The sequence below is a fragment of the Pristiophorus japonicus genome, chromosome 9, assembly GCF_044704955.1.
Source record: "Pristiophorus japonicus isolate sPriJap1 chromosome 9, sPriJap1.hap1, whole genome shotgun sequence".
NCBI lineage: Eukaryota > Metazoa > Chordata > Chondrichthyes > Pristiophoridae > Pristiophorus > Pristiophorus japonicus.
Window position 1 is genome coordinate 155,014,688 of NC_091985.1, and position 12,322 is coordinate 155,027,009.

Consider the following 12,322-nt stretch of genomic DNA (forward strand, 5'->3'; position numbering starts at 1 on the left):
ATGCTGTGATAGTTAGTGACAGAGGGTAGGTAAGGAGCGTGGGACTGTTGGTCAATGTGGAATTGGGGTTGCGTTTACTGGTATCGCCGTCAGATGACAGGTAGAATGGGAAAGGAGGGTAGGTAGCCTCGATAATAAAGGATGATATAAAGACAGTAGTGAAAAAGGATCTTGGCTCCGAAGATCAGGAAGTAGAATCAGTATGGGTGGAGATAAGGAATAACAAGGGGCAGAAAACACTGGTGGGGGTAGTATATAGGCCCCCTAACTGTAGGTATATCATCGGACAGAGTGCTAATGAACAAATAATAGGACTTGTAATAAAGGTAATGCAATAATCGTTGGGGACTTTAATCTTCACACAGACTGGACAAATCCAATTGGCAAAGGTGGTCTGGAGTTCGAGTTCATAGAATGCATTCGAGGTAGTTTCCTAGAACAATGCATCATGGAACCAACCAGGGTACAGGCTATTTTAGGTCTTGTACTGTGGAATATCACAGAGTTAATTAGTAATCTCATAGTAAAGCACCCTCTCGGGAATAGTGATCATAGTACAATAACATTTCACATTGAGCTTAAGAGTGAAATACTTAAATTCAAAACTTGAATCTTAAACTTAAATAAAAATTACATCGGTATGAGAGGTGAGTTGGCTAAGGTAGATTGGTAACTTAGATTAAAGGGTATGACAGTAGATAAATGGTGGCAAACATTTAAAGAAATATTTTAAATTCTCAAGAATATACATTCCATTGAGTAATAAAAATTCCAGCGGAAAAGTGATCCATCCGTGGCTAATTAAAAAAGTTAAGGATACTATTAGATTAAAAGAAGAGGCTTATAATGTTGCAAAGATTAGTAGAAAGCCTGAGGATTGGGAGAGCTTCAGAAACCAGCAAAGGATGACCAAAAAAATTATTAAAAAGGGGAGAAGATAGAATTATAGCATAAACTAGCAAGAAATTTTTTTTAAAATTGTAAGAGCTTCTACAAGTATGTAAAAAGGAAGAGTAGCAAAAGTAAATGTTGGTCCCTTAGAGGCTGAGACAGGAGAAATTATAATGGGGAATAAGGAAATGCAGAGACTTTAAACACATTTTCTATATCTGTCTTCACAGTAGAAGACACAAAAAGCATACCCAAAATAGCGGGAAACTAAGGGGCTAATGAGAGTAAGGAACTTAAAGTAATTAATATCAGTAGAGAAAAAGTACTTGAGAAACTAATGGGACTAAAAGCCACCAAATCCCCTGGGCCTGACGGCCTGCATCCTAGAGTTCTAAAAGAGGTGGCTGCAGAGATAGTGGATGTATTGGTTGTGATCTTCCAAATTTTCCTAGATTCTAGAGCAGTCCCAGCGGATTGGAAGATAGAAATTTCATGAAGCCGCCTACTTGTCTCTGGCAAGAGACGATGAAATGTAGTTAGTTCTCTTGGAAAACAGAGCCTCAGTTACCTCCCTTATGCAACAGTGGACGGCAAACTGGGAGATGTTGCAAAAATCTCCTGCTCCAGCCTGGAAGGAGCCCGATGGATAAAAGTTCATTGCTGCCGTGACCTTCACAGCCACTGGCAAAGTGGTCCTCGCCCTGCTGAGGCTGTGGTTGTGGCTGCAGCAGGTGGCAGTTTTCAGTGAGGCTGTGAAGCACAGACATCTGACACATTGTTCCTCACTGAGGTTCAGGTAGGAGTATTGCTCCCTGAACACCCTGGCTGGATATGGCCTCTTGCTGAGAGTCCTTCTCCCCCTCCTCCTCTTCCCTCTGCCAGTATCTTGTCCTGCTCTGTGTCGCCTTTGCTCATTCTCCCCGTCATGTTATAAGCCAAGTGGAATGCTGACTACTGAACCCATGTCTGGGAGCAAGTGGGCGGTGCAGAATACGTGAAGGCAGGACAAAGTCCTTCAGCACCTGCCACACCACTCCCTGTAGACTTTGGCAACTTGAAATAACTCTAGAAACCACAAACACCTCTGACAAACTCAGCAACAGCCAGTAGAAATCAATCAGCAACTTACTTATAAGTAGGTGATGATCCCTTTACATATCGCTGGTGATGGGTTCTTCCTGCTGCTGAACACGTGTTCAGCTGTGCAAGTTCAAGAGAGGGCGTTAGCTGTAGCATTGAAGTCAAAAATGGCAGTGTTAGCATTGAATCAGTATAAACGCTGACTGATGTCATGATCAGCTGACTCTGCATATTTTCGATGGATGCTCACCGCGCGCACAGTTACGCCCCACCAAAATGGCATCCGACGCGACTCGCACCAGGAATGGGCGCTCACCCTACTGACGCCATTTTGGACCTCTAAGGGCACCCATAGCGCTACTGATCCGAATTTTGCGCCCATAGTGTTTTGTTATTCTTCACTATGATGTATTCCCTGATGTACTTTTACCATCAATGTGTGGTTGTATTATCTTATGCATTTGATTTAAAGCGGCACTTAAATTTAATAGAATTGAAGTTTAATACTGTGTTTCTTTTCAGTCAATTACTACAAGATGAATCATCTTCTATGTCCATATAATCTGTTATCATTTATAACTGGCTAGATTAACCTTAATCCCAGTGATAGACTACCATGAAATACTGTTCTCACAGTTTGTGTTAAACACATGATAGACATCATTAACACATCATAAGCAGCAAAACTGCCTTAGGTCCACCATAAAGGCTGAGCTCCTGATTTTTGAGAATACCAGTGGCTTCCTGAGTTAACGCCGTGCTCGCTGACCTACATTGGCTTCCGATTAAGCAACGCCTAGATTTAAAAATTCTCCTCCTTGTCTTCAAATCCGTCCATGGCCTCGCCCCTCCCTATCTCTGTAATCTCCTCCGGCCCCCACAACGCCTAAGATATCTGAGCTCCTCTAATTCTGCCCTCTTGAGCATCCCTGATTATAATCGCTCAACCATTGGTGGCCGTGCCTTCTGTTGCCTGGGCCCCAAGCTCTGGAATTCCCTGCCTAAACCTCTCTGCCTCTCTATCTCTCTTTCCTCCTTCAAGACGCTCCTTAAAACCTACCTCTTTGACCAAGCTTTTGGTCACCTGCCCTCATTTCTACTTATGCGGCTCGGTGTCAAATTTTTTATCACATAATACTCCTGTGAAGCACCTTGGGACGTTTCACTACGTTAAAGGTGCTATATAAATACAAGTTGTTGTTGTTGAAAGATCATGGAGGTTTATTGAGAAACTCTGTTTTACTTTGATGGATGCTGCACACCAGCTGTTGGGTGATTGTTCAATCCGCTGATTACATGTAAACAGGATACTCTTCTGATATTTAAAAAGTGAATGAGATTCAATCTATTTGCCAAAGAAGCTGATTTAGGCAGCCTCTATGTGAGTGTCAGTCCGTTATATCTGTGAAACTTGGAACCGTACGAAGATGAGGACACAAAGGTGGAAGAGTGATAAAATATAAAGCAACATAAAGTTAATTACATCGTCCTCGAGAGAGGAAAATCAGATTTCTGCTGACCATGTCATCTCGTTTACAAAGTTCACATTTGAAGGTGGCACGTGCTGCACACAGTGCACTGGACATCCAGAAAGCAGGTATTCACTCACCGTTCCCAGGGCAGTGAGCTCAACATTGCCTGTGGGGGGAAGTTCTGGGCAGAGGGGAACTGCTTTGGACCAATGGTAAATGGAAGGGGCAACAAGCTTGGGCCACGCTTGTGCATTACCAAGAGGCTGGTCACAGGTCCGTGCAGCAGAGCAGGTCTCCAGTCGTCTTGGATAACCCTTGCCACTGGACCAAGACCTAGTTCTGTCAAGCCCGTGTGGTGGCTGGTGTGTAACGGCCACCCCACATTAAAAAAATCCACGCACAGGCATCTTCCACCCTTCAGGATGTAGTTCAGGACCTGGAATATTAGGTCCTTCATTGAAACACCTGTGAACTCATCCTTTTTTAGCAAGTCTTCCTCATTTCAAGGGACTGCCTATGATGATGATGATGGTCATAGGGCATCAAAGATAGAAGTCTGAGAGAAGCTCACTTGCCTACCCTCACCGCTCAGTGACAGTGTGTGGCCCGCATTGGAGCTGGAGGAGGGAAATATAGAATATAGTTCAGAAATAAAACTTAGTTATCCAGATAGACTTAAAAAGCTGGACTCGTTTACTTTAGAGATGCGTTTCAAAGAGGGTCGATGAGGGCAGTGCGTTTGATGTAGTGTATATGGATTTTAGCAAGGCTTTTGATAAGGTTCCACATGGCAGACTGGTCATGAAAGTAAAAGCCCATGGGATACAAGGCAAAGTGACAAGTTGGACCAAAATTGGCTCAGAGGCAGGAAGCAAAGGGTAATGGTTGATGGGTGTTTTTGTGACTGGAAGGATGTTTTCAATGGGGTTCCGCAGGGCTCAGTACCAGCACGGGAATACACCATTAAGTGGTAGAACACTGAGAAGTGCAGAGGAACAAAAGGACCCTGGAGTGCATGTCCACATATCCCTGAAGGTAGATAAGGTGGTTAAGAAGGCATACAGAATACTTTATTAGCCGAGGCATAAAATATAAGAGCAGGGAGATTATGCTTGAACTGTATAAAACACTGGTTAGGCCACAGTGTGTAGATCTGGTCACCACATTACAGGAAAGATGTGATTGCATTAGAGAGGGTACAGAGGAGATTTACGAGGATGTTGCCAGGACTGGAGAATTTTAGCTATGAGGAAAAATTGGATTGCTTTTCTTTGGAACAGAAGAGGCTGAAGGGAGACCTTATTGAGGTGTATAAAATTATGAGGGGCCTGGATAGAATGGATAAGAAGGACCTATTTCCCTTAGCAGAGAGGTCAACAACCAGGAGGCATAGGTTTAAAGTAATTGGTAGGAGGTTTAGAGGAGATTTGAGGGGAAATGTCTTCACCCAGAGGGTGGTGGAGGTCTGGAACTCACTGCCTGAAAGGGTGGTAGAGGCAGAAACCCTCACCACATTTAAAAAGTACTTGGATGTGCACTTGAAGTAAATGCTGTAAATTTCCATGATTCTATATGATTCTATAATGAAAGGACTGGACGATATTCATATTGACAGTTTCTTTCAATTAGATATGTTGGGGAGGACCACGCGTTGTGTATATAAGTTACGCAAGGGCAGAACTCGCTAAAATGTCAAGTAATTCTTCTTTTCCCAGAGGATAGCAAATTGATGGAACAAGTTCAGCTACAAACCTTCAAAGGAGAGCTGGACCGGTTCCTGGCTGGGGCGGAGATTACAACATACAAAAGGTAGCTGGAATACCATATAATATAAATCATGATCGGTGTGGTCTCCTGGACTAGCTTCAATCATCCAAGGGGGTCAGAAGAGGAATTTTCCAGATTGCTTTTACCTGAATTGGTCTTGTTTTTCTTTTTACATCTCTCTTACGTGGGAGGGTGTTGGGAATCAAGATGCTGAAGGCATCAAGCCCATGTAGGGGCAGGCTTGATGGATCAGCTGGTGTTTTCCTGTCCATCAGTTTCATCTTGTTCGTTGTGATATTTTTAGACACCACGACACAAGCATACGCACTACAAGATGGCTCCTAACAGAAATGTGATCACATGACCTTGCCACATGATCTTTTATTGTTATGACATCAGTCGCGCACTAGGTGGAGCTATATTACATTCGTGTCAAGATTGGGCTACATTTGAAATGTTACAGGACGTCTTGTACTGTATCATGGCAGTGTCGTGCTATTGTGGTGAACAGATTGGGGTATATCTTCGGAGTTTGTGGCCCCAGCTTGCAGCTTTTGCAGAGGTCAGCAGCTCCCTCAGGCTTTTCTGTCCATTAAAGTTAATGGACTGAAAATATTGGAGGCAGTCTGACCTCCAAATTCCTGGTATGTGTTGGTCACATGTGGAACTCCCTGGCCAGACTGCAAATTCATAACAGCTATCCTAATGATGCAATAAATCATTTCACTTTATTTCTTCTTTCACCTCTGGGTTCAATCCAGCCAAATTGGGATAAAAATCTCCTTTTCCAGACATCTCACAGGGTCCTGCGCAAAATGGGTTTCTGCAACACCCCATCCCATTTCCCACTCGGCACAAGTTAACAACACAAAACTGCCAACAATTTGACTCCAGTTGGCTCTACTTGGGTTTTGTGGCACTCCACACTGGGTGTGGACCTTGCTACACAGGCCTACTGGTCACGTGTGGGGCTATAGCGCAACAGGGCAACTCTGTGACCAGCAATACCATCAGAAGCGGACTCTCACAAAAACTATCCCTTGCAATTCTCCGAAGGATGACTGCCTGGCTGAAAAGGACTCAATTCTCAACCCAGTTTTATTGGGTGCTAGTCCAAACAATATAGAAACTGTCATTACCATTCATAAATGAGTGATGTAAGTTGACAATTTCACTTAGAGTGGTTACGGGTCTGGGGAGGGAGGGGGATCTGAGAAAAGGAACTGACATACTGTTGCCGATCTAGTGAGGTTAGTGTTGGGGCAGCAAGTAGGGTTCATCTCTGTGTATGAAGCCCATGTCGTGCTTGACCCGAGGATACTTGGGGGTCAATATTCGGCTTCTAACGCCACACTGCCGGAGAGTGGCGGTTAACGGGCGGCTAGGTGTTTACCGTCGGCGGCGACCGAGCTCTTCGGCTCACGGGAAGTTTAGTTGGGCGGTGGGCGCGGTGCCAAGACATACCGCTGCGCATTCAGCCTCCACCCATCTTGATTCCCAACACCCTCCCACGCACCAACAGCCATGTAAGAGAGATGTTAAAAAAAAAACCAAGGCCAACTCAGGTAAAAGCAATCTGGAAAATTCCTCTTCCGACCCTCTTGGGTGATCAAAATTAGTGGTGACGTCACCAAGCGTGCAACTGCGCCGCTGCGATGTTCGGTGAGTACGGTGGTCTTACCGGCAGGCGTCTGTACAGCCTGGGAAAGGTGGCGGGACATCGGGGATGCCGGGGCGGTAGCGTACAGGGATCAAGGTTTTTTTTTTAACCATTTATGTATCAATGGGATCAGCGGGGAAGTGTGGGTGTGGGTAATTTTTTTTAATTTAAAATTTTTTTCATCTTGCATGCCGGCATCCCACCATCGGGAAATTCGGTCGGCCTCCTGAGATGCCGTTCCGTTGGCGCCCGAGGATGAGCCACTTTTGGCGCTGCTCTCTCATCTTTGGGCGGCAAAACGGAATTTTGCAATTTGAGGCGGCACTTGCCGCCTGCCGTTAAAATCAGCACTCAGCTGGTGACACCGCCTCAAAAATGGCGGGTCCGAATTTCGAGCCCTTGATGCTGATACTCGGTACAAATAGTGGGAAATGGCTTTTTTCCTCAGTATTGACATCTATCCTCAATGAGCACACAAGTGTTGAAGACAGTGCCGTGAGGATACTGCTGATGGGAATAACTATACATGATGTAACCGTGAAGGAATACAGCTATGGGACAACGTTTGTGCACCAGTGATTATTTTGAATTGAAGGGAAACGGATCGCGGAAAAGAAACCTAGCATAAAGTTTAACCTGTCACACCTACACTGTAAAACAATACACCTCAACCTCACACCATAGCTCGGTTGATCATGATTATCTGTATCTAGAGAGCAATTGTCTATCATTCCTGTAGCTTTTGCCTTTGACCTAGGAACGCTGCGGAGGCTAGCAAACAGTCAAAGCTGTTTTATATATTAATAAGTTTGAATCTGCCTGGTTCTCAGTGCAAGGAATTATTTTTATGTCACGACCAAGAGCTGGAAAGTGGGATTAGGCTGTATAGCTCTTTGTCGGCCGGCACGGACACGATGGGCAGAAATGGCCTCCTTCTGTGCTGTAAATTTCTATGATTCTATGATTCTATGATTCTATGACCCAGAGTAGAAGCTTTATAAAAATCCCTTTCTATTGTTGGACTGTTTGCTTCCACGTGCCCCTGCATTGTAAAGTGTGCATTGATGAAGTGATGAAGGAGTTCTGGTAACTTGGTGTTTTTTTTACAAGCCCTGATGGTTTTTCCTGTCAGCTTGGTATGAAGCAATACATTTTTCACTTTATTTTGCTTCTATTAAAAAAAAATTAGCTCTTTGGGGTTTGCAGCACCACATCTCAATTTAAGCCATAAACACATTATAATTTTTCAAGCATATACAATAAATGCTGAGCCGTTCCAGCATTTTCTATTTTTATCACAATAAATGCAGGTTTGTTTCTTGTATTCTGTAGCCTATTCCAAGCCTGGTCTCTAATCGCCCCACTTCTCTCATTTTCTTAACTTCCCTCTTGTCCACGAGCTGACACTTGCTGAGGTACAATTCTGTATGCACCCATTACCTTCCAGTGTCTCACCCAAGTGGTCATTGTTCACGTGTGAGCCTCGACAGGCGATCAAACCAACCCCTCTTGTCTGCAGAAACATAGAAACATAGAAAATAGGTGCAGGAGTAGGCCATTTGGCCTTTCGAGCCTGCACCACCATTGAATATGATCATGGCTGATCATGCAACTTCAGTACCCCATTCCTGCCTTCTCTCCATACCCCTTGATCCCTTTAGCCACATCTAACTCCCTTTTGAATATAACCAACGAACTGGACTCAACAACTTTCTGTGGCAGAGAATTCCACAGGTTCACAACTCTCTGGGTGAAAAGGTTTCTCCTCATCTCGGTCCTATATTGGTTACCCCTTATCCTTAGACTGTGACCCCTGGTTCTGGATTTCCCCAACCTCGGGAACATTCTTCCTGCATGTAACCTGTCCAATCCCGTCAGAATTTTATATGCTTCTATGAGATCCCCTCTCATTCTTCTAAATTCCAGTGAATATAAGCCTAGTTGATCCAGTCTTTCTTCATATGTCAGTCCTGCCATCCTGGGAATCAGTCTGGTGAACCTTCGCTGCACTCCTTCAATAGCAAGAATGTCCTTCCTCAGGTTAGGAGACCAAATCTGCACACAATACTCAGGTGTGGTCTCACCAAGGCCCTGTACAACTGTAGCAAGACCTCCCTGCTCCTACACTCAAACCTCTCACTATGAAGGCCAACATGCCATTTGCCTTCTTAACTGCCTGATGTACCTGCATGCCTACTTTCAATGACTGATGTAGCATGACACCCAAGTCTCGTTGCACCTCCCTTTTACTAATCTGTCACCATTCAGATAATAATCTGCCTTCCTGTTTTTGCCACCAAAGTGGATAGCCTCACATTTATCCACATTATACTGCATTTGCCATGCATTTGCCCACTCACCTAACCTGTCCAAGTCACCCTGCAGCCTCTTAGCATCCTCCTCACAGCTCATACTGCCACCCAGCTTAGTGTCATCTGCAAACTTGGAGATATTACATTCAATTCCTTTGTCTAAATCATTAATATATATTGTAAATAACTGGGGTCCCAGCACTGAACCTTGCGGTACCCCACTAGTCACTGCCTGCCATTCTGAAAAGGACCCGTTTATTCCTACTCTTTGCTTCCTGTTTGCCAACCAGTTCTCTATCCACGTCAATACATCACCCCCAATACCATGTGCTTTAATTTTGCATACTAATCTCTTGTGTGGGACCTTGTCAAAGGCCTTTTGAAAGTCCAAATACACCACATCCACTGGTTCTCCCTTGTCCACTCTACTGGAAACATCCTCAAAAAATGTTAGAAGATTTGTCAAGCATGATTTCCCTTTCATAAATCCATGCTGACTTGGACTGATCCTGTCACTGCTTTCCAAATGCGCTGCTATTACATCTTTAATAATTGATTCCAGCATTTTCCCCACTACCGATGTCAGGCTAACCGGTCTATAATTCCCTGTTTTCTCTCTCTCTCCTTTTTAAAAAAATGGGGTTACATTAGCTACCCTCCAATCCATAGGAACTGATCCAGAGTCCATGGAATGTTAGAAAATGATCACCAATGCATCCACTATTTCTAGGGCCACTTCCTTAAGTACTCTGGGATGCAGACTATCAGGCCCTGGGGATTTATCGGCCTTCAATCCCATCAATTTTGCTAACACCATTTCCTGACTAATAAGGATTTGATCAAATCCCTCAGTTCCTCCTTCTCTCTAGACCCTCGGTCCCCTAGTATTTTCAAAAGGTTATTTGTGTCTTCCTTAGTAAAGACAGAACCAAAGTATTTGTTCAATGTGCCGGCCATTTCCTTGCTCCCCATTATAAATTCACCTGATTCTGACTGCAAGGGACGTACATTAGTCTTCACTAATCTTTTTCTCTTCACATAGTGGGTGCATTGGTTGTGACCTTCCAAAACTCCCTAGATTCTAGAACGATTCCCACGAATTGGAAGGTAGCAAATGTAACCCCACTATTCAAGAAAGGAGGAAAAGAGAAAACAGGGAACTACAGGCCAGTTAGCCTGACATCAGTAGTAGGGACAATACTGGAATCATAGGTTAAATGGTCTTGTCCATCACATTCCCCCAGGCCCACCCCTAAAAGGACATTAAAAGAGATGTCTAAAATGCTTTTCAGGGCAGACGGTGAAGATAAGAACTGTTTGTGTCACCGGCCATCTGTCCGATTGGGACTAATACCAGCCACCTGTCATGGTCATATGTCTACTATGTCTATTCTGATTGTGTGTTGTGCTTGACGATATTTGAACTACTGCTCCCTTAATAAAATGCCTTATAACACACTAGACCCTTTGGGTATCTGTGTGTGACTGTAATCCTAATCTCACAGCACCATCTATCTATTTAGATAAACATGCGAAGAAGTGCCTGGTGTTCTGGCCACCATTATCTCTCAACCAACACCACCAAAACAGATTAAGTAGTCATTTATCTCATTGCTGCCTGTGGAACCTTGCTGTGCACAAATTGTCACATTTGCCAACAGAAATAATGAATTAGCTGTAAAGCATTTTGCGATGTCCTAAGGATGTGATAGTAACTATATAAATTAACACTGACAAAAATTTATTTGAGTATGTGGGTAATCATTTGCTTAGTTTCCGTGGATACAGGAATCCCATAGTTCATGGAAATTCATTGCCTTTAAGAGTTTGACTAAGACTCCGCTAATCCTCTTCTGTTGTGTTTGAGATCAATTTATTCCATACTGTGGTAAAACTTAGCCAGTCAGGTGATGTTCACAAGACTCAATAAAACCCCAGCCAGTTGGGTTCGGGGGAATCCACGATGAGGCAGGAGGTTGTGAGCCTGGTGGATGAACTGGTAATGTGTAGTGTGATTGTTAAACCTTTTGCTAATAAACCAATTAGTTCTTAATAACAATGAGTTGCTATGAATTCTTAAGCAAAGAATCCACGAAGCAAATATATTAACCTACAATATGTGTTTGCAAATGTTGAAAGTATTGTACATGCCTCTCACCTCTATTTCTCCTTCCATTATACTGAGCAGACGCAGAAGATCATCTTTGGAGAGCTCCAGTAACTTCTTCCTTCGCACACTTTCTTCCAAAGACTTCCGATGTTTCTTCACAGGGCCTGACACCCCCAATACCTTTTCCCCATCACTTTGCCGGTGAGTTTTATTCTTCCTTTTGCTGCCTACACAAGTACCTTCCTCGTCTTCCTGATTGTTATTGCTGGACGCATGTCCACGGGCTGGAGATTCCCCACCACTGCTACGGGACCTCATCCCAACCTATATTGGAGAAAACGCACAGGGGTTAGTGGCTGCATGCTATGTTATAAGTAGACAACAGTTGCGTCCATGTTCAGAGCCAAGTTTTGGGGGGAATTAAAAGTAAAACAAAAAACAAATCATTGTTTCCTGAAGTGAAGACTATGGAGTACTTCTGCAGACCCAATTCCACACAGCAGAAACCCAGTCATTTAAATGGCATATTTACTCAGCCGTTGCCTGCACATCCTGCAGTGTTTGTGGTATTGGAATGAATTGATAAAAGGAACATATTTTTGAGCCACCTAGTTTCCCCTTATCCCCTTCTCTGGAATAAATTTCCTTCATTTTGACACCTCCCCTGTCAATGACCCAGAAATGGCAAAGCTGTACTTAGTGCCGAGATGACGTGTCAATTTTCCTACCAAGGATCACACCCACATTGCTTCACCTTCCCTCTCCTGCACAGGCCACACAAGCTCATGACTCAGTAAATGATTTACAGCTTATAGTCTTAACACTTGACCAACTCTGAAACTCAAATGGGCACTGTAGTGTACCTGTGAGTATGCTCACAGGTTTGAAGAGCTGTTGACAATTCTGCGCAGAGGGGATTCCTGTACGGGCTGCTCTTGCACACTCTCCATGTTGCCATCCTCGTCTGCCGTCCGGACAAGCCATGGTACACCATCTTGCTGTCCGGAGGAGGCAGGTGTCCCCAATGGAG

At 44.0% G+C, this 12,322-nt stretch overlaps 1 protein-coding gene across 5 annotated transcripts in view; it reads right to left on the minus strand.

Annotated features, from left to right (window-relative positions):
• LOC139273283 (filamin-A-interacting protein 1-like) overlaps positions 1-12,322 on the minus strand; it is a 432,733-nt gene that overhangs the window by 298,767 nt on the left and 121,644 nt on the right. For all 5 annotated transcript variants that reach the window (XM_070889981.1, XM_070889984.1, XM_070889980.1 and 2 more), the window contains exon 2: positions 11,341-11,616. In XM_070889981.1, coding sequence (XP_070746082.1) covers positions 11,341-11,610 — 270 coding nt within the window. In that variant the 5' untranslated portion in view covers positions 11,611-11,616. The remainder of the gene's footprint in view (positions 1-11,340; positions 11,617-12,322) is intronic.